This window comes from Schistocerca serialis, chromosome 3 (genome assembly GCF_023864345.2).
Source record: "Schistocerca serialis cubense isolate TAMUIC-IGC-003099 chromosome 3, iqSchSeri2.2, whole genome shotgun sequence".
Classification (NCBI taxonomy): Eukaryota; Metazoa; Arthropoda; class Insecta; order Orthoptera; family Acrididae; genus Schistocerca; species Schistocerca serialis.
This window is the reverse complement of record NC_064640.1, coordinates 423,250,246-423,273,744: the sequence shown is the minus strand read 5'-3', so window position 1 is coordinate 423,273,744 and position 23,499 is coordinate 423,250,246. Positions and strand designations below refer to the sequence as shown.

Genomic DNA, 23,499 nt, shown 5'->3' with positions numbered 1-23,499 from the left:
TGATTAGGAGTAAAAATATCATATTCATTGATGTAAACAGTAATCACGTGTAATATATCCTGTAAAGCGACTCTTTTCACACCATTTCGATAAAAGAACCGTTCAAACAATCTATTGAACGTGTAACTAACAACCAAAGAATTCATCACAACTAACCAGTCAACCAGCCACTTTGCATGCACGAATGTCATGCGATCTATTATATTATCTGGAATTTCCATGCGATCAGCTACCTATCGGTCAACTGGTTCACACATATGACAGCCACGAAGGGATCGCATGCTCATACGACGGATCACTCCGATCATGTGTTGGGCACTTTCAGTGAGTCACTGAGCCCTTTGCATACATGCCAAAGGTCTAAAAGTTATCCAGCGCTCTCAATGCTATTGTCATAGTGTGCGGGGAGGTTATAACAGTGAACTGAATACTGAGCTCGAATTGCACATCCTTGTTCTTGTGATACCGAGGAACGATACAAGGAAGTGCAGAGTCTAATATCTTTGCGGCGAGTCTATTCAGATGCAAAGCCTTTGGTTGCTTGTTTTATTTGTTATTCGTATGACGTGTAACCTATGTTTACAAACACGAGTAGTTGATTAATGTCACGTTACTAAGTAAGTGTTTATTGTTGGGTCGACTTATTTTTCTCAAGTGAGTAAACATGCCAGTGGAAAGCGACGTGTATTCTCCACCTGTTTCATTGTATAATCTGTCATTCGACAGCAACGAATTTTTGAAGGTGAAGTACTGACAGTATAATTGTATTTCATAGTTGCTGAATATATCGTAATTTCGAAATAAATAAGTTTCTAGCAGTTTTTATTCACATAGAAATCATTCTCCGTCGATGAGTATCTTCAAGAGCACCGTAATAAGACCAGTTTGGAAACACTCAGAGATGATTTGGGAATATACCTAAGGATTTTACGATCGTCGATGATTGAACTCATAAACAAAGACTATGCAGATTTTGTAAATCTGTCTAGTAACCTCATCGGCCTCGATAGAGCTATAAATGGCATGCAGTTTCCGCTTGGACAGCTGAAAGAAGAAATTGTTGTAAGTATGATGTTGCTTGCCAGTTAGTGTAAGAGGAAATTAATTCTATAAATTCTCTTAACATATACACACAGATAGTCAACTCATTGAAGTCGTTCCGATCGCTCAGCGCTGGATTTGTTTGCCCAAGGAAAACGTTATTGTATAAACGTAATAGAAACATTATATCTGTTATTAACAAGAGACCTGTCTGCAATAATAATTGAAATTTCACAGACAGATCTTCTGTGCCATTGGAATACCACATTCCATATGTGATCCAGTCGTGTATCTCTTCACTGTGTTACAAGGCATGTGTCTTTTTTTGTTAGTGGATCAATGTGTCAGGTGCAACAACGGTAGATATCATAAAGCCTTCAGGAAGGAAAGAAGGGTGGGGGAGGGGAGCAGCAAAATCCTGCGTGAGCTCTACATCATTTCTGGCAAAATTTAAGGAGACTTAGGAATTCCACAGAGCAGTCACTTGTTGCCAATTCTGCTGAGCTGCAGCAGTTATTTATAAATACTGTAGAAATCATGAGTACATAAAACGATAATCTAAATTTTTTGTGCTAAAGTAGTGGAAACTTTCCTATCCAATTACTAAATATTAACACTTTCAAGCTAAGGTTGAAATAAATTTGCGTGGATTAGATTCAGTTTTCGTTCTATAGACCAAAAAAATTAGATGATTCTTGTGGGTGTGGAACATGTCAGAAAGCGTAAACTTAGAACATTTGAATATAATACTTGCTTCCCTTATCATTTCTCAAGAGATTGTCAAAATAGGGCCGGCCGCGGTGGTCTAGCGGTTCTAGGCGCTCAGTCCGGAGCCGCGCGACTGCTACGGTCGCAGGTTCGAATCCTGCCTCGGGCATGGATGTGTGTGATGTCCTTAGGTTAGTTCGGTTTAAGTAGTTCTAAGTTCTAGGGGACTGATGACCATAGATGTTAAGTCCCATAGTGCTCAGAGCCATTTGAACCATTTTGTCAAAATAGGTGAATTCCTTACAGTAAACTGGAACTGCTAATATTTGCAGAATTAATACACTGTCAGAATGAAATGTTGTTATGCACTTTTAATAAATTTATCACACACAAAATACCTAATCATGACTGTTGTGACCAAGTGCTGTAAAACTGAACTCTAACTGACACTTTTACTTAAGCTGGTCTAACAGTCCGTATTACGATATACATGTATTGAGCAGAAGGAGTTGCCTATCAAAAAGTCTTCCAAACTCTGTTTAAACCGTGCTTTATCTGAAACCAAGTTTTTAATGGTTGCTGGCAGTGTATTGAAAATGTGTCTTCCTGAATATTGGACCCATTTTTGGGCCAAGGAAAGTGATTTTAGGTATGTATACTTCTCACAAACATACATAGAAAATGATTTTCATGAATTACTTTTGTATAAAAGAATAAAAATATTTGTTTATTAGCTAAATATTTGTTATTCTATCAACTGCAATTTGCGATTACAGAAGTGTCTGATTTCACCCATCTGCTTTGACTCATGATGTCATCAATATGATGGAAATGGCTATTCTAAGCGTCTCCAGTATGGTGCCTATGACATCACTACACACACACACACACACACACACACACACACACACACACGGCAACAATACCAAAATATTTATAAATAAGACAATAACATCTCCCTCCAAAAATACAATCACACTAACGGGACAACGCAGGAAATTGGAGGTTTTAGGGTGAGGACAAGCTAAATATAACAGTAAAAAAACACACCACAATCCCAAACCACACAAAATGATGAAAAAAATTACAACATTCTGCTACACCAACAAAATCTATAGGAATCAGACATTGCCCTTTACCTACGAGGGTAATCTCAAAAGTAAGGTCTCCTTTTTTTTTTTTATAAGTTCATAGACCTGTTTATTTCTACAATGGTTGACATCGGTTTACAGCTTGAACAATTAGCTGTTTTTCGACATAATCACCATTTCTGTCTATGCATTTTTGTAGATGCTGTGGCAGTTTTTGTATGCCCATGTCATACCAGCTCGCCACCATGCTGTTCAGAAAGTTGTGAACCTCTCCTGTCACCTCCACATCGGAGCTGAATCACTGGGACCATAATTAACGCTGACAGGTACTGTGAGACTCTGAAAAAACTCAAACAGTCAATTCAGAACCGGAGCAAAGGCACACACATTCTCCATGACAATGCTTGTCAACACATTGCTTGGCAAACTGTTGCTCTCCTGCAATAGTTTCAGTGGAACATAATGACCCATCCACCTATAGTCCTGACTGGGCGCCCAGTGACTATCACCTTTTCCCTAGGTTAAAAGAACATTTGGCCAAAAAGCAATTCAGCTCCGACGACGAGGTGAAAGAAGAGGTTCATAACTTTCTGAACAGCATGGCACCGAGCTGGTATGGCATGGCCATACAAAAACTGCCACAGCGTCTACAAAAATGTATTGACAGAAATGGTGATTATGCCGAAAAATAGCTAAATGTTCAAGCTGTAAACTAATGTAAAGCGTTGTAGAAATAAACAGGTCTATGTACTTATAAAAAATAGGAGACCTTACTTTTAGGATTACCCTCATATATAGTTCAACCGCAGCTGATGATACCAAGACAACACCTACAGCTAAAAAGTACAAAAATTGGAATTGGACATTTCCCTTGACTGCAACTGACGATAACAATACACCAATACCTACACCTAAAACTACGAAAATTTGAATCGGTCATTTCCCGTGACCTCCATAGGTTAGCCACAATTATTGATACCAAAAAACCAACACCTACGACTACGGAAAAAAAAGCACAACACCTCAATATAAAAATCAAATATCCCTACATAAATTAAAAGACATTCAGTATGCCATAAATAAACAAAACATCACAACTTGAGAAGAATAGACACAAAATAACAATTACTTACCACCAACAAATTCCTATGCTGCAAACTAAGTCCCCCTGCCTCCTCCCCCCCCCCTCCCACACACACACACACACACACACACACACACACATGTACCCGTCACTGGTCTGAGACAACGGCACTCTGATCAACCTCATGTTCTCGCGACAAATACTACACTTCACAATCTCAGCAATCAGTACAATTTAATAATGGACAACATGTCCTCCCCGGTCTCCAGCCATGATATCAATGCCTAACAACAGAAACCACACAATTAATTAAATGTCTTAACGCACCTTAAACAGCAAACCAGCAATGCCAAACACATAAACAAAAAATAATAATTAAATGATAATTCACTGGGAAAGCTTCCAAACCTGACGTTCCTAACTACAAACACTGCCAACAATTTCACACATCCGATTCAACATATTACACACACACACACACACACACACACACACACACACACCAGCAGAGACACAACAAGACGACATCTGCAAACACAACCAGCTCATAAACGCCATGCCGTAATGACATCACGCACCGTAACACCCTTATGTCATGGGCCAAAGCAGACGGGTGGAATCGGACACTTCCATTGAACCAAAATTTTTTAATTGTTTTTATACATAACAGTTCAGTTACTACATTATGACTTTGGCTCAATTCATGATCCTTGAAGAAAACCAAACCCATGTTTATGCTGTCAGAAATGTGTTTATCCTCCTCCTTGCCTTGGCATTGGTGGGACACTCACCTACAGTTTAGGATTTCTGGCTTTATTTATCGATCTGGTTCGAACTAAAAATTTTGAAGAAATTTGAATTGTGTGTCCAATAGACAATCATAATCAACAGTGCTGATATTCCAGAAGTAATAACCTGTCTGCAAGTTTCACTTTGACCTAGAAGAATCTTGTATTTTATGTAGTCTTAAGTCCTGTTCTTGCAATTAACACACTAAATTGTCCAAAAGTCTGTCAGGGTCAATAGCTAGGTTCACTTACCCTACACGGAATAAACTGTAATTAGACTCCTTTGTGCTGTGACACCTTTAAACTTTCTATTTTAACTGGTGGTTTTACAACTAATTGCTCATTGCTCACTACTCACTTGGACTCAGATGTGGCTAATTTTGTGTTTTAATTTAAGAAGGAGACAAGAACAGACATTCACTCATTCACCCATCTACACATTTACACTTTGAATAATTGCGAATCTTGGGGAGAGACAAATGAGTAAGTTGACATATTTTGCATATTTTCATTCATTAATGTCGTATGGAATAATGTTCTGGAGTAATTCACCTTTAAGAAAGAAAGTGTTTATTGTTCAAAAAACACAATGTAAGAATATTATTTCATGCACTCCCATGATCATCTTGTAGACTTATGTATAAGGAGTAGGACATCATGACTACTACTTTGTAGTATATTGATTTCCTCATTAAATTTGTTGTAAATAATCCGCAGTAGTTCAAAAGGAACAATGATGTATGTAATTGCAATACCAGAAGAAAAAAGGACATTCATTACATCACATTGAGGTTGTCTTTAGCAAAACATGGGGTACACAATGCTGCAACAAAAATTTTTGATAACTTACCCAGTGATATAAAATGTCTGACAAATGACAAAGTAAAATTTGAAAATAAACTGAAAAAGTTTCTCCTTGACAACTCTGTCCAATCCACAGAAGAATTTCTATTACTGCAATTTCTAAAAGGTGGTGGCTAGGAATTACTAACTCACATATGTAAGTCTTCTCTCTCTCTCTCTCTCTCTCTCTCTCTCTCTCTCTCTCTCTCGCTCGCTCGCTCACACACACTCTCTCTCTCTCTCTCTCTCTCTCTCTCTCTCTCTCTCACACACACACACACACACACACACACACACACACACACACACACACACACACACACACATCAAACATACAAATTTGTGGTACCTGAAAACCAGAAATCATTTAAAATTAAATATAAGAAAGATCTACAAATGTTTGATGGCAGTAACTAAAATTAAGAAAATTGAAGATGAAAATATTTAATTAGTCTAATGTTGAGCAATAAATTTTAATGATGTGGAATGAATCATTTTACATTCATATTGAAAATTATTTTGTAAATATGGGTACATGCAGTTGGTAGTTTATTATTATTATTATTATTATTATTATTATTATTGCTATTACTATTATTGTAATTATACAGAGGTAGCTTCGTAATTCCTGACTTCTCTGCAGAACTACTAAAGTTCACTAATATACTTTGCTCATCAAAAAAGTTATTCCAGTCACAAAATGGTTCAAAAACTGCCACAATTTATTTTACTTGTCTTTGATCTGCTGTAGCCTGAAAATATGTAAAGACAAACCACTTGAAATTGCAATAGGATGTTGAGCACATCAATTTGTGTATGTAATCTGAATATCCCCCTTTACACTTTGTTTTAATTTGATGCCATCTTAAATTTGCTCAAAACTGTAGCAGAAGTTTTATGATATTTTCCTGTCCCTCACTGAAAGCCCCCTCAAACCTTGCATGTTTTGATGTTTTAACCAAAGTTTTGCGTAACATATTTTCATTCTGTGTAGAGCAACTGTGCAAAATTTCTTTCAAAATGGAGTACTAGGGACGGAAAGTTGGCTGAAACCAGATGTAAACAGTAATGAAATTCTAAACTCAGATTGGAATGTATACTGCAGAGACATGCTGGACAGTGAAGGGGGAGGCGTGTTTATAGCGATAAAAAGTGCAATAGTATCGAATCAAATTGACGGAGATCTGAAATGTGAAATAATTTGGGTGAAGGTCATGGTTAAAGCAGGCTCAAATGTGGTAATTGGATGTCTCTATAGGCCCCCTGGCTCAGCAGCTGTTGTGGCAGAACACCTGAAGGAAAATTTGGAAAATATTTCGAGTAGATTTCCCGACCATGTTATAGTTTTGGGTGGAGATTTTAATTTACCAGATATAGACTGGAAGACTCAAACGTTTATAATGGGTGACAGAGACAAAGAAACTGGTGAAATTTTTTTAAGTGCATTGTCTGAAAACTACCTTGCGCACTTAAACAGAGAACCTAGTCGTGGCGATAACATATTAGACCTTCTGGTGACAAACAGACCCAAATTGTTTGAAAAAATTAATGCAGAACAGGGAATCAGCGATCATAAAGCATTACAGCATCAGTGATTTCAGCTGTAAATAGAAATATTAAAAAAGGTAGGAAGATTTTTCTGTTTAGCAAAAGTGACAAAAAGCTGATTTCAGAGTACTTGATGGCTCAACACAAAAGTTTTATCTCAAGTACAGATAGTGTTGAGGATCAGTGGACGAAGTTCAAAACCATTGTACAATATACATTAGATGAATACGTGCCACGCAAGTTCGTAAGAGATGGAAAAGAGCCAACGTGGTACAACAGCCAAGTTAGAAGACTGCTACGGAAGCAAAGAGAACTTCACAGCAAACATAAACATGGCCAAAGCCTTGCAGACACACAAAAATTACACAAAGCGAAATGTAATGTGAGGAGGGCTATGCGACAGGCATTCAACGAAATCGAAAGTAAAGTTCTATGTACTGACATGATAGAAAATCCTACGAAATTTTGGTCTTATTTCAGAGTGTTAGGTGGATCAAAACAAAATGTCCAGACACTCTGTGACCAAAATGGTACTGAAACAGAGGATGACAGACGAAAGGCCGAAATACAAAATGTCTTTTTCCAAAGCTGTTTCACAGAGGAAGAGTGCACTATAGTTCCTTCTCTAGATTGTTGCACAGATGACAAAATGGTAGATATTGAAATAGATGACAGGGGGATAGAAAAACAATTAAAATTGCTCAAAAGAGGAAAGGTCGCTGGACCTGATGGGATACCAGTTCGATTTTACACAGAGTACGCAAAGGAACTTGCCCCCCTTCTTGCAGTGGTGTACCGTAGGTCTCTAGAAGAGCATAGTATTCTAAAAGATTGGAAAATGGCACAGGTCATCCCCGTTTTCAAGAAGGGATGTCGAACAGATGTGCAGAACTATAGTCCTATATCTCTAACGTCGATCAGTTGTAGAATTATGTTCGAGTATAATAACTTTCCTGGAGACTAGAAATCTACTCTGTAGGAATCAGCATGGGTTTTGAAAAAGACGATAGTGTGAAACCCATCTCGCGGTATTCGTCCACGAGACTGAGAGGGCCCTGGAGATGGGTTCCCAGGTAGATTCCATGATTATTGACTTCCGCAAGGCATTTGATACAGTTCCCCACAGTCGTTTAATGAACAAAGTAAGAGCATATGGACTATCAGACCAGTTGTGTGATTGGATTGAAGAGTTCCTAGATAACAGGATGCACCATGTCATTCTCAATGGAGAGAAGTCTTTCGAAGTAAGAGTGATTTCAGGTGTGCCGCAACGGAGTGTCATTGCTATTCACAATATATATAAATGACCTTGTGGATAACATCGGAAGCTCAGTGAGGCTTTTTGTGGATGATGCTGTAGTGTATTGAGAGGTTGTAACAATGGAAAATTCTACTGAAATGCAGGAGGATCTGCAACGAATTGATGCATGGTGCAGGGAATGGCAATTGAATCTCAATTTAGACAAGTGTAATGTGCTGTGAATACTTAGAAAGAAAGATCCTTTATCATATAGCTACAATATAGCAAGTCAGCCAGCAACTGGAAGCAGTTAATTCCATAAGTTATCTGGGAGTAGGCATTAGGAGTGATTTAAAATGTAATGACCATATAAAATTAATCGTCGGAAAAGCAGATGCCAGACTGAGATTCATTGGAAGAATCGTAAGGAAATGCAACCCGAAAACAAAGGAAATAGGTTACAGTACACTTGTTTGCCCACTGCTTGAATATGGCTCACGGGTGTGGGATCCGTAACAGATGGAGTTGATAGAAGAGATAGAGAAGATCCAACGGAGAGCAGCACCCTTCTTTGCAGGATCATTTTTAATCGCGAAAGCGTTATGGGGATGATAGATAAACTCCAGTCGAAGACACTGCAAGAGAGACGCTCAGTAGCTCGGTACAGGCTTTTGTTGAAGTTTTGAGAACATACCTTAACCGAGGAGTCAAGCAGTATATTGCTCCCTTCTATGTATATCTCACGAAGAGACCATGAGGATAAAATCAGAGAGGTTAGAGGCCACACAGAGGCATAACGACAATCTTTCTTTCCACGAACAATACGAGACTGGAGTAGAAGGGAGAACTGATAGAGGTACTCAAGGTACCCACCGCCACATACCGTCAGGTGGCTTGCGGAGTATGGACGTAGATGTAGCTGTAGAGTTGATTAGGGGTAGATAATTTCAAAGATTAGTGCAGTTGATGTGGAATGACCATGCTGATCTTGACATAAGAGTGAATTTTCCTCAAGAAGGCTCACAGACTAATGAATTTCAAAAGAAAATACTGTGCAATAGATGAAGCTGTAAGTGTCTCTGCAACATTGCATTACTCTAGATCATACTCCCTTCCCTTTTTCATAAAACGTATGGTCACTGAACTAGTGCCGGCCGGGGTGGCCGAGCGGTTGTTCTAGGCACTACAGTCTGGAACCGCGCAATCGATACGGTCACAGGTTCAAATCCTGCCTCGGGCATGGATGTGTGTGTTGTCCTTAGGTTAGTTAGGTTTAAGTAGTTCGAAGTTCTGGGGGACTGATGACCTCAGAAGTTAAGTCCCGTAGTGCTCAGAGCCATTTGAACTGAACTAATTTTAAGTGTTTTTATTTGACCACAAAATGCATCGTGTTGTAGTTTAGTGATAACTGCTTTATCTTGTGTATAGTTTCAAAACACGGTGAAGGCATGGATAAGAAACCGAAGGCTTTGTGACCATTGTTGCTAATCATGAACATTCCTGGGTATCCAGTTAAGTGCATTTTTACAAGAATATACATTTCTGCCATGTAGAAGAAATGCAGTTTGACAAGGTATAATTGTTAAGCTGAACCGTCCCCATGAATAAGAGTGAGCAATTGTGTCAACATGTCAGTAAAAGGCAACAGGACAAGTGGTGAAGTACAAATACCCAATACTTTTGAGCTCACAAACCTCAAAACTAGGAGCAGACATTATGATAATAAATGAGAGAAAATATTCTCTCTGGCCAAAAGACGAACAAGATTGTACACATTCGGTATTAGACAACTTTATCATGTACTGTTATGTGATAGATCATACATTGAGGGGCCTCCAAAAAGCAGAATTAAGAGTATTTTGAAGTGATCTGTAGGCATTATATTTTCCTAAAGTTATAGGAAACACAAGGAAACTGATGTGTTATGCAGCGCAATCAAAACCACAAGAAATTGTCAAGTTTGATGTGTTTTTCCCTACTTTAACTGATACTGAACCAGTGGGAAACACTTTATGTGCTGTGGAATGGTATAAGTTGATACTTTCTTTCCGATGTGACACCAGGGCAGTCCGGTGTTGGAAAGAGTAGAGGCAGCCCCCACAAGTGACTAAGACAGACTAACAGGTTGGTGGAACAGAAAGCATTTTGTGGACAGTGTGACATCCTGTACTCATAACTAGGAGCACCAGGTCACTTCAATTATAAGTTAATTTGAGTATGTATTAGTATTTAATTGCATAAACAATCAAAATTAGCCCGGCTTCTATGATGCTGTAATTATAACTGATTATTTGGCATCAACCGTGCAATTTTTTTTTTTTTTTGACACTGGAACTTCGATTTTACGTTCTTCAAGTTTACTTTTTTTGTGGATCTACACCATAAATTCGCAGCCCCTGTGAAAAACCTATAAGATCAATGCTAAAAAATTCCCAGATTTTACATTTCTTCCTAACAAAGTTTACATCTATTCTAAGTTCTTACTCGTCTTCGTCCTGTTTCTTCCTGTTGACATTTGATGTGACTAAATTAGTTATAAGTGACACAAAAGACAGATGGTTCGCACCATGGGTGTTGGTGGCGTCAAGGGAATATTTTAGGCCATTGTGGAGAGGGGAAATGATCAGTGTTGCCAGCACAACTTGCAACATTTAGCTTCATGGCACAATTATGATGCAACTACTTCTAGGTTGCAGCAGTAATGGAAAAACAAGACGGTAGATGCAAAGTGTTCCAGACTGAGCCAATACGTGACGAAGGAGCCCAGCCATCAGCTTTTCTCGTGCCATTCAAACCCAGTCGTTTTGCCTGTTTTTCAGATGTACTGTATTCAGTAATAGTATCAATCATCAACATTTTAAATTCAGACATAGTCTTGAAGAATATGCTCAGTCATAATCAAGGAAATGTCACCCATTTCTGGCAAGTGAACTTCTATCACATGTTGACTTGTTAAGCCACCCAATAGCCAGCGCAGTCAGCTCACCACATTAACTCACATAAAATGAGCTCGGCTACTGGATGTGTGGAGAGGGAAGTGGCCCTTCAGTTACCGGAGTTCTGGTAGGTGTTGTTGTTGTGGTCTTCAGTCCTGAGACTGGTTGATGCAGCTCTCCATGCTACTCTACCCTGTGCAAGCTTCTTCATCTCCCAGTACCTACTGCAACCTACATCCTTCTGAATCTGCTTAGTGTATTCGTCTGTTGATCTCCCTTTGCGATTTTTACCCTCCACGCTGCCCTCCAATACTAAATTGGTCATCCCTTGATGCCTCAGATCATGTCCTACCAACTGATCCCTTCTGGTCAAGTTGTGCCACAAACTCCTCTTCTCCCCAATTCTATTCAATACTTCCTCATTAGTTATGTGATCTACCCATCTAATCTTCAGCATTCTTCTGTAGCACCACATTTCGAAAGCTTCTATTCTCTTCCTGTCCAAACTATTTATCATCCATGTTTCACTTCCATACATGGCTACACTCCATACAAATACTTGCAGAAACGACTTCCTGACACTTAAATCTATACTCGATGTTAACAAATTTCTCTTCTTCAGAAATGCTTTCCTTGCCATTGCCAGTCTACATTTGATATCCTGAATACTTCGACCATCATCAGTTATTTTGCTCCCCAAATAGCAAAACTCCTTTACTACTTTAAGTGTCTCATTTCCTAATCTAATTCCCTCACCATCACCCGGCTTAATTTGACTACATTTCCTTATCCTCATTTTGCTTTTGTCGATGTTCATCTTGTATCCTCCTTTCAAGACAATGTCCATTCCGTTCGGCTGCTCTTCCAGGTCCTTTGCTGTCTCTGACAGAATTACAATGTCATTGGTGAACCTCAAAGTTTTTATTTCATCTCTATTGATTTTAATTCCTACTCCAAATTTTTCTTTTGTTTCCTTTACTGCTTGCTCAGTATTCAGATTGAATAGCATCGGGGATAGGCTACAACCCTGTCTCACTCTCTTCGCAACCACTGCTTCCCTTTCATGTCCCTCGACTCTTATAACTGCTATCTGTTTTCTGTACAAATTGTAAATAGCCTTTCGCTCCCTGTATTTTACCCATGCCACCTTCAGAATTTGAAATAGAGTATTCCAGTCAACATTGTCAAACGCTTTCTCTAAGTCTACAAATGCTAGAAACATAGGTTTGCCTTTCCTTAATCTTTCTTCTAAGGTAAGTCATAGGGTCAGTATTGCCTCACGTGTTCCAATATTTGTACGGAATCCAAGCTGATCTTCCCCAAGGTCAGCTTCTACCAGTTTTTCCATTCATCTGTAAAGAATTCGCGCTAGTATTTTACAGCCGTGGCTTATTAAACTGACAGTTCGGTAATTTTCACATCTGTCAGCACTTGCTTTCTTTGGGATTGGAATTATTACATTCTTCTTGAGTTCTGAGCGTATTTCACCTGTCTCATACATCTTGCTCACCAGATGGTAGAGTTTTGTCAGGACTGGCTCTCCCAAGGCTGTCAGTAGTTCTAATGGAATGTTGTCTACTCCTGGGGCCTTGTTTCAACTCAGGTCTTTCAGTGCTCTGTCAAACTCTTCACGCAGTATCATATCTCCCATTTCATCTTCATTTACATCCTCTTCCATTTCCATAATATTGTCCTCAAGTACATCGCCCTTGTATAGACCCTCTATATACTCCTTCCACCTTTCTGCTTACCCTTCTTTGCTTAGAACTGGGTTTCCATCTGAGCTCTTGATATTCATACAAGTGGTTCTCTTTTCTCCAAAGGTCCCTTTAATTTTCCTGTAGGCAGTATCTATCTTACCCCTAGTGAGATAAGCCTCTACATCCTTACATTTATCCTCTAGCCATCCCTGCTTAGCCATTTTGCACTTCCTGTCGATCTCATTTTTGAGATGTTTGTATTCCTTTTTGCCTGATTCATTTACTGCATTTTTATATTTTCTCCTTTCATCAATTAAATTCAATATCTCTTCTGTTACCCAAGGATTTCTATTAGCCCCGGTCTTTGTACCTACTTGATCCTCTGCTGCCTTCACTACTTCATCTCTCACAGATACCCATTCATCTTCTACTGTATTTCTTTCCCCCATTCCTATCAATTGTTCCCTTATGCTCTCTGTGAAACTCTGTACAACCTCTGGTGTAGTCAGTTTATCCAGGTCCCGTCTCCTTAAATTCCCACCTTTTTGCCGTTTGTTCAGTTTTAATCTACAGTTCATAACCAGTAGATTGTGGTCAGAGTCCACATCTGCCCCTGGAAATGTCGTACAATTTAAAACCTGGTTCCTAAATCTCTGTCTTACCATTATATAATCTATCTAATACCTTCTAGTATCTCTAGGATTCTTCCATGTATACAACCTCCTTTTATGATTCTAGAACAAAGTGTTAGCTATGATTAAGTTATGCTCTGTGCAAAATTCTACCAGGCGGCTTCCTCTTTCATTTCTTACCCCCAATCCATATTCACCAACTACATTTCCTTCTCTCCCTTTTCCTACTATCAAATTCCAGTCACCCATGACTATTAAATTTTCGTCTCCCTTAACTATCTGAGTAATTTCTTTTATCTCATCATACATTTCGTCAGTTTCTTCGTCATCTGCAGAGCTAGTTGGCATATAAACTTGTACTACTGTAGTAGGCGTTGGCTTCGTGTCTATCTTGGCCACAATAATGCGTTCACTATGCTGTTTGTAGTCACTTACCCGCACTCCTATTTTTTATTCATTAGTAAACCTACTCCTGCATTTACCCCTATTTGATTTTGTATTTATAACCCTGTATTCACCTGACCAAAAATCTTGTTCCTCCTGCCACCAAATTTCACTATTTCCCACTATATCTAACCTTAACCTATCTGTTTCCCTTTTTAAATTTTCCAACCTACCTGCCATTCCACACTCCGATCCGTAGAATGCCAGTTTTCTTTCTCCTGATAACGATTTCCTCTTGAGTAGTCCCTGCCTGGAGATCTGAATGTGGGACTATTTTACCTCCAGAACATTTTACCCAAGAGGATGCCATCATCATCTAATCATTCAGTAAAGCTGCATGCCCTCGGGAAAAATTACGACTGTAGTTCCCCCTTGCTTTCAGCCGTTTGCAGTACCAGCACAGAAAGGCCATTTTGGTTAGTGTTACAAGGCCAGATCAGTCAATCATCCAGACTTGCCCCTGCAACTACTGAAAACACTGCTGCCCCTCTTCAGGAACCACACGTTTGTCTGGCCTCTCAACAGATACCTTTCCATTGTGGTTGCACCTACGGTACAGCTATCTGTATCGCTGAGGCACGCAAGCCTCCCCACCAACGGCAAGGTCCATAGTTCATGGGAGGGGGGGGGGGGGGGGGTAGGTATGAAAGCATTTTGTGAAGTGCTGAAAATATACTTTTCATGCAGGTGATGTGCTATGATGGAGATTTCACACGGAAATAGTACAAGGGTTTTTTTGCGATAGCACCTTTTAAATAGTTTCATATTGAAAGCTGACCTGACGCAGTTGCAACAACTACATACACTACTCAGGTATATACTTTGTAACCCACACACCACACACTGTAGATTGGCAGCAGTGATAGAGGGCGTGAAGCGAAACTGTAGCTCCTGAGTTTTCTTTCACATTTACGTTTTACACAGTGTACAGAAATTCACTGAGCTGACATCTGATAAGGATGTAATTTTAATTGTTTTTCTTATCAAAACTAAAATAACAATTTAATGGTGGTGAGCATATGAGGTGTGATTCGTAAGAAAAGCTATAAACGATAACAGCAGTGGTGACAAAGTATAAATCATTAAGCAGATGTCCCCGTTTATGCTTGTGGTTTAACCTCTTAGCTGCTGCGATGGTTTTTAGTTTAATTCAACATGTTCATAAATTTTTGCTTTTTTCTGGATGAGCACAGAGGACAATCTCTCAAAAATGTGTGTTTTTGATGAATAATTTGTTGTTGTAGCTTGTTGGAAAACAGCTTGATTACCTTATATGTAGGCACCAATTTCAGTTTTTTGATGAATTTTTACTTGTTACACATCTGTGATTTTTTAAGAACTGATGAATGTCATTACCACAAATTATTGTGTAAACATTTTATTGTGCATTTAATTTCCTTCACTTAGACAGATTTTATGCAAAGTATTAGAGAGGATTGCAGTTTTTAATCATATATGCCAATTACATGTGTTTTTTCTTATATTTTGGGGGTTTCTAACATTTTCGTTGATTGTGCATTTTCCTCAGTTTTGCATTTTGTAAGTCTGGACCATACGGAAACATAGACTAGGGGTTTCACTGTAGATCTAAAAATTTCTGCTTCCTCTAAATTGATAGCAATTGAATGACATCAGCTAGTATTGACTGATTTCTGATCATTGTCAACTACAGCTTGCAAACAACACTGTGTTTTGTGCATCTGCTCTTACATAATCAGAATTAAGAGGTGGAGCCAACAATTGCTGAAATGTTAGCTGTAGTTAAATTGGAAATAATCTTATTTACTGATGTGTTAAATCCATTAAACACAGTTTTCAATTCTACCTGAAGTTAGTAGTGACTGAAAAGGAATACAAACTGGTCAACAACATTTGATTACCATCAATTCAGCTACTCCCATCAGCCTCCTTACCAATAGTACTCTTTAAAAGTCCACATAGAGTACAATGAGTTCATTTTAATTCTCATTATGTAATACCTGTTGTTAGCAATAAAGACTAAATTCCAACTGAAATAGTATCTCTTTTTTCATGCAGCAGGTAAAGATTGCTTTAGAAGACGCTCTGAATGGTGTAACAGATCTACTGAAGTGCCGCCACGATGTATTTGTGAAGAAGTTGTGCCTGCAGAATCTGATTAATGTTGAATTCTTTTTAAGTAAATTTGGCTATGTACTTGACTCAGAAGAAACACGTCATAAATATTTTCTGGATCCAGATTTCACAGAACGAGTTGCATCAGAATATAACAAGCTGCTGTTTTCTATTTCACAGTGTGAGGTTTATTTAACTAATTTACATTCAAAGGTAAATCTTTTGAAAACCATTTATGATACATACTATTTCTTTTGTCATAGATTGTAGTGCTGTCTGTATTATTATTATTTTCATGCTAGTATCAACTATTCTGTATTGATAGAAAGAAATATGGATTACTGATAGTTTGCAGCCACATTTCTGTATATGTTTGCCTTGCAGTTTTTGCACATGCTCCACACACTAAATAGATTGACTGACTTCCCTTTTGTGTATGTTAGTTGAAGAAGATAAATAGATTGAATGTGAATGCTGTTACGTTTTTTCAGTATAAGTCAGATAGATAAAATAACTTTTCTAAGACTGGAGTCATTTGTTTAACAGTGTAATATGTAAAACTGTATTATATTATTTTCAGTAAAAGGTGTTCATTAAACATGGAGCACAAGCTTGAATTGGATGAGGGCAGGATAACAGATAAGCTGTGTCCTTGTCAAAGGAACCATCCCAGCATATGCAATGTAGAGTGCCCAAGGAACTTTATAAATCTGAGTGGCTAGTCAAGGATATGATTCACACTTCTGTCAAATCTAAATCCAGGACTTTAGCTAGTTGGACACAGTGATTAATATTTCTTTTTAACACCATACCCAGAACCCTAATTACTATCTGGCCCGAAGTAGCAGTTGAAGTAAGGAAATCAGATACTTAAACATGATAAATCTAGATATTTAAAACTATATTCTTGTCTACTAAAAGAGGAAAGCAATATGTGATAAGATAACAGGAAAATGTTTGCAGAAACATGGATCAAGTTGAAATCTGAAGGCAGGAAAAAGAAGTCAGAATGTTTCTGTCTTGATGATGTCTAGCTACTATTTGTGTTGCTCTTAACCCAGGCTCTTGCATGAATTTCCTTCCACTCTTGTACCTTGCAACACATATTCCCTTATCACATAGTTTTATCTCCATGCGAGGGACTAACCATTATCAAACACTCATAGTTAATTGTATGATTGACCTGTTGTTACTCCTGTGTTCCAGCAGTTGATAAGTGTATTTTATTCTGTTATTGTTGGAAATTAATGCCTCCTATCCTTACTCTCATAAAATATTGTTATTGACACTGCTGCCAAAGTTCTGAGCTACAGTCCTAGCGTCTTCTGTTGAAACACAAGGTTGCACCGTAGTATGTAGAACATGGCTAACACTTACGTGCATATTATAATTCCTAAATTATGAAAGTGAAGTGCTAATTTACATTCATAAAAAACTGGAGACTGTTGTTTGGAGGTGCCACATTAGATATCAGCACAGTTAGATGCAATGTTTGTTGCTTTAGAGAAGTTACAGAGGAAATACTATCAAGTAATTGAAAGCAGGTGGTTGGTCACCACTGCAGTGGCTGTGTGAAAGATCAGTGACAGCACCTGTGCCAAATACCAGGTAACAGCTGAAGGAGTCTGTCACAGATTTTTCATTGTTCTAGGCAGTGTGAGTACCATATTGATTTACTACATTACTAAAAAGATTGTGCACACAGAGTGCTGTGAATGACTGAGCAGACTAACAAGACTAGAAAAACAGTAGGCACCAACTTAATGCACCTCTCCATAATTGAAGGTGAGTGGTGGAATATAAGACATATGTTCACATTTTTGAATTGGACTCAGAAAGACAGGTGTTGTTCTAGAAGAAAAAAAAAGTATTGAATTTTCAGGGAAATGGTGATGGATGGCATATAGGATCAGGAGGACATTGCTGTCAGTAAGTTGAATATTAAAACACGTTGTCATTAAGTTTCTGATGTCATATTTTAACTTTTAGTTTATCATCTGCTTCATTCCTTATTATAAAATAGGTGTGTTTTTTACCTAAACTCACTATCTGTTGTTGCCATGACCTTCTTAGGTATTAGTAACCAATATATTAACATTTTCTTGAATACATACACTTTTTGTGTTATGCATTGTGGCACTAGTGAAGTCAAATATGGGGTATGCCATTTCTCAGAGTTTAAAAATGTTTCAGCCTAACTGTATTACGTTAGAATATGACAAATAAATATAATCATCTACTTATTTAGAAGGAATGCGTTATACACTAAATGTTATTGTAGGTTATGAGAATAGGTTACAGTGCTGCTGTAAGACATTATGCAAAATACAAGAAAGAGTTCATTAAACTTCAGGTCTTAAATTTGGTATATAATTATTTTTCCAGTTTTGTTGTGTTTCCTTTTTTTCCTATATTTAATAGAAACTTTTACGTCAAGCCCTGAACACACACTAGTTTATCACATACACATATTAACACAAATTGTAATTGTTTGCCATTTGTATTACTAAAGTGATGGTTGATTTTCAAGTTTCATTTGTTGTATTAATACTGAAGACTACACTCCTGGAAATGGAAAAAAGAACACATTGACACCGGTGTGTCAGACCCACCATACTTGCTCCGGACACTGCGAGAGGACTGTACAAGCAATGATCACACACACGGCACAGCGGACACACCAGGAACCGCGGTGTTGGCCGTCGAATGGCGCTAGCTGCGCAGCATTTGTGCACCGCCGCCGTCAGTGTCAGCCAGTTTGCCGTGGCATACGGAGCTCCATCGCAGTCTTTAACACTGGTAGCATGCCGCGACAGCGTGGACGTGAACCGTATGTGCAGTTGATGGACTTTGAGCGAGGGCGTATAGTGGGCATGCGGGAGGCCGGGTGGACGTACCGCCGAATTGCTCAACACGTGGGGCGTGAGGCCTCCACAGTACATCGATGTTGTCGCCAGTGGTCGGCGGAAGATGCACGTGCCCGTCGACCTGGGACCGGACCGCAGCGACGCACGGATGCACGCCAAGACCGTAGGATCCTACGCAGTGCCGTAGGGGACCGCACCGCCACTTCCCAGCAAATTAGGGACACTCTTGCTCCTGGGGTATCGGCGAGGACCATTCGCAACCGTCTCCATGAAGCTGGGCTACGGTCCCGCACACCGTTAGGCCGTCTTCCGCTCACGCCCCAACATCGTGCAGCCCGCCTCCAGTGGTGTCGCGACAGGCGTGAATGGAGGGACGAATGGAGACGTGTCGTCTTCAGCGATGAGAGTCGCTTCTGCCTTGGTGCCAATGATGGTCGTATGCGTGTTTGGCGCTGTGCAGGTGAGCGCCACAATCAGGACTGCATACGACCGAGGCACACAGGGCCAACACCCGGCATCATGGTGTGGGGAGTGATCTCCTACACTGGCCGTACACCACTGGTGATCGTCGAGGGGACACTGAATAGTGCACGGTACATCCAAACTGTCATCGAACCCATCGTTCTACCATTCCTAGACCGGCAAGGGAACTTGCTGTTCCAACAGGACAATGCACGTCCGCATGTATCCCGTGCCACCCAACGTGCTCTAGAAGGTGTAAGTCAACTACCCTGGCCAGCAAGATCTCCGGATCTGTCCCCCATTGAGCATGTTTGGGACTGGATGAAGCGTCGTCTCATGCGGTCTGCACGTCCAGCACGAACGCTGGTCCAACTGAGGCGCCAGGTGGAAATGGCATGGCAAGCCGTTCCACAGGACTACATCCAGCATCTCTACGATCGTCTCCATGGGAGAATAGCAGCCTGCATTGCTGCAAAAGGTGGATATACACTGTACTAGTGCCGACATTGTGCATGCTCTGTTGCCTGTGTCTATGTGCCTGTGGTTCTGTCAGTGTGATCATGTGATGTATCTGACCCCAGGAATGTGTCAATAAAGTTTCCCCTTCCTGGGACAATGAATTCACGGTGTTCTTATTTCAATTTCCAGGAGTGTATTTTAAATTAACTTAATTTTATAACAACTTGCTGTTATTGTCTATAACACCAGTTTATTTTTTAGGCTGTACCTGTACAAAACAGTGAAATGTGTTTCTGTCTGAAAGAGAGCATGGGAAAACTGAGGAAGTTTGAAACATTCTTGTTTATTGGCTTTTGTCATTCAGAAATATCTTTATAGAGTCCCATAACTGAAATAGTGGTCAGTGAAATCAATTGTTGAAGCAAAAGAAAGTCAAGGAAATTAAAGTACTACAGAAGATTCACACTATTTTTCATTGTTGTTCATGTAATATTTAAAGTTTTTTTTTGTGTCTTGGGTCATGTTTCCCAAATAACTACAAGTTTTTAATTGTGTTAATTTTAAGATATTGGGAGTTTTTCAATTATTTGCAAATTCCTGTACATATTAGAGAAGAATTATCTGAGTTGCTACATGCTGTATATACTGTAGAGGAAACTCAGTTATTCATACATAGATTTCCATGTGTGACTTGCAAATCAACCATTTTTAACAAAGTTAAGAAGCTGTATTTTAATTGTAATATTTCTCTTGTGTCATCCATTAACTTTTTTCCAGAAAACAAGCAGAATATCTGAAGCCATGATGTTGGGCCTGGATGATATGTTTTTGAAGAGTTTGAAAATGAAAGACATGAGTTCCATTGCACGTTGCTTAAGAACCTATGCAGCATTAGACAAAGTACATGAAGCAGAAATGTTGTATCGTAAGAACATGGTTGCACCAGCTATTTCAAGTGTTATAAGTGAAACAGCAATGGAATCCAATATAATGGGCCTGAATGGTGTTTATAACAGATTACTTGACTTTGTAAAGGTTGACATGAGTAATCTTTTAGAACTCACCAAACTCACCAGAAGGTATGATAACTCTCTCTCTCTCTCTCTCTCTCGCTCACTCTCTCTCTCCCCCCCCCCCCCTCCCTCTCCATCTTCATCTCCCTCTTCCCTCCCCCTCCCTCCTACCTTCCCCCTCCCACCTCATGCCCTACACCCCCTCCGCACTTCCCTTACTTCCTTATCCTTCCTCCTTTCCCCCTACCACCCCCCTTCTCTCTCCCTCACCCACTTCCCCCTCCACAATGCCTCACCCCTTCCCCCTCCTCACCTCCTTCATCCTCAGCCTTTTCTCTCTTCTGATTTCATCTCAAATTAATGCGTCAATAAAAGAATGCTTGCCCATTGGGATTGCACATTTGGAAATACATTTGATGCACAGATCAGTCAACCATGCCTGGTAAGACTGCACTGGTTATTTGTAACAGTGTTGAATATGCAACATTTTTACATTGTGTGGTATATCTGCATATAAATACAAAACTCTACAAATGGTAGTGTTGTATGATTTACTAACAGTGATCAGTGAACCAAAGTGCAGTAATATTTTTCATTGTAACAATGAAATGTTTTCATATTTTTGAGCCACAGTCATGTAATAATGTTTGAGTGATATTACCGCAATTTGACTATACAGTCAGATGGCAGAAATATCATTCAAACAATGAAATGTATTTCATAGTCAGCACGAAGTAACTTTTACAAGTACACAACAGCCATTGTGAAATATGCAGGAACTTATCCGCAATATTGTTCATTCTTTATATTCATGTTTCAGTTCTTAATGTTTGTTTCAAAAATATGGCATCAGGCATGAAGCCTTCTCACTATTGACACACCAATAGAATATCTCATTTCTCTTTCCTTTCTTTCTGGACATGGCATATCATTTTGTAGAGTATTTCTTGAATGAAGATAGCACCATTTCATCTACATCTACATCTACATTGATACTCCGCAAGCCACCCAACGGTGTGTGGCGGAGGGCACTTTACGTGCCACTGTCATTACCTCCCTTTCCTGTTCCCTTTCCTGTTTTGGGAAGCAGCCTCCCTGGAGCCAGGTTAGTTTCCCCTTGTTAAATATAATACTAAAAGGAGAAATGATTTATACTATCTATCACTTCTTGTTAGTGTGGTACAGAAAGGATGAGGTATTCAGACATAAATATCCGTGACCACTTACCCAGTGCCGGCCGAAGTGGCCGTGCGGTTAAAGGCGCTGCAGTCTGGAACCGCAAGACCGCTACGGTCGCAGGTTCGAATCCTGGATGTTTGTGATGTCCTTAGGTTAGTTAGGTTTAACTAGTTCTAAGTTCTAGGGGACTAATGACCTCAGCAGTTGAGTCCCATAGTGCTCAGAGCCATTTGAACCATTTTGAACTTACCCAGTAGAGTGATGTAAGGAATTTAATAGATAATAAAATTAACTTCAAACAAATTCTGAAAGCATATCTGCTGGACAAATCCTTATGTTTTTCATATTTTGTTTTCATCTGCATGATGTCACAGTCTTTCCTCCCTGCAGTGTAACCATTCTCACATGCAGGAAACTCCTTACCAACACGTACTCGTCATTTAAAAAATAATGTATCTAAAAGTTAGGTCCACATGCACCTGTCTCTTTGGTACAACCAGTGCCCTTGTCGAGCAAATCTTAATAAAGTTCTAACACAATTCTTACTGAAGTTTGTCATGATGTCCTTACCATAAACAGTATAATTATATTGATGATGAAATTCCATAAGTATCCAGCGTTGCTTCTGCATGTATCGGTAAGTAGCCAGATAGTGGTGCACACGTCAGAAAAACAGGAGAGAAACGATGATGACCCAAGGCAGGAAAACCGCCTGCAGATGGGACTCAAACCCACACCAAAGTCAAGCAACAGGGCTGACTGAACAGCAGACCTGTCACAGCAAGAGCAAGTCAATAACAAACTATGCAGCAAAGAAGTGCAACAAACTTTCGACACAGTGCTGTCAACGGGTCAAGTATGAGCTACCATCCAAATAGAGACCGAAGAGGAAAACCATTACCAAAGCGAAGTTGTAGATGAGCAGTCAGTAGTGCAGTGGAGACTGCTATCAGATGAAGTAAACGACTGACTAAGTGGTCGAGGTGCGACGGTATTTATGTCAGCCAAGAGGGACACTATTGGCTGGTGTATTCATGTGGTGAGACGGAGGCGCACTCACTAGTGTGGCAACACTGCCCTCTATCGTCCATCAAGGCCCATTTGCTGCAGCCTGATACCAGAGCTTCCATCTGTAATCTTTCAACATTAAATCAACTTCGCTTCAACAAAATGTGCTGAATCCATTCCCATCTTCCTTACCAAAGTGCAAGAGATTTATCAACACAGATATGTTGTTTGGAAGTGTAGGAGAAATTTGACATGAGATGTTGAACAGATTTTTATGCAGCTTCTTTTTGAACACAAGAGTATCAAATGTGGAATTATGTACAAAATGGAGGCTTTTTGTATAAGATAGGTTGTATGTTCTT

The 23,499-nt window shown here is 39.4% G+C and overlaps 1 protein-coding gene across 1 annotated transcript in view; it reads left to right on the top strand.

The window, feature by feature from the left end:
* The first annotated feature begins 521 nt into the window (after positions 1-521).
* The window catches only part of LOC126470302 (conserved oligomeric Golgi complex subunit 2), an 82,041-nt gene continuing 59,063 nt past the window's right edge, over positions 522-23,499 (top strand). Inside the window, exons 1-4 of the mRNA XM_050098073.1 lie at positions 522-742; positions 835-1,062; positions 16,093-16,362; positions 20,715-21,016. Of these exons, the coding sequence (XP_049954030.1) occupies positions 665-742; positions 835-1,062; positions 16,093-16,362; positions 20,715-21,016 (878 nt within the window). The 5' untranslated portion in view covers positions 522-664. The remainder of the gene's footprint in view (positions 743-834; positions 1,063-16,092; positions 16,363-20,714; positions 21,017-23,499) is intronic.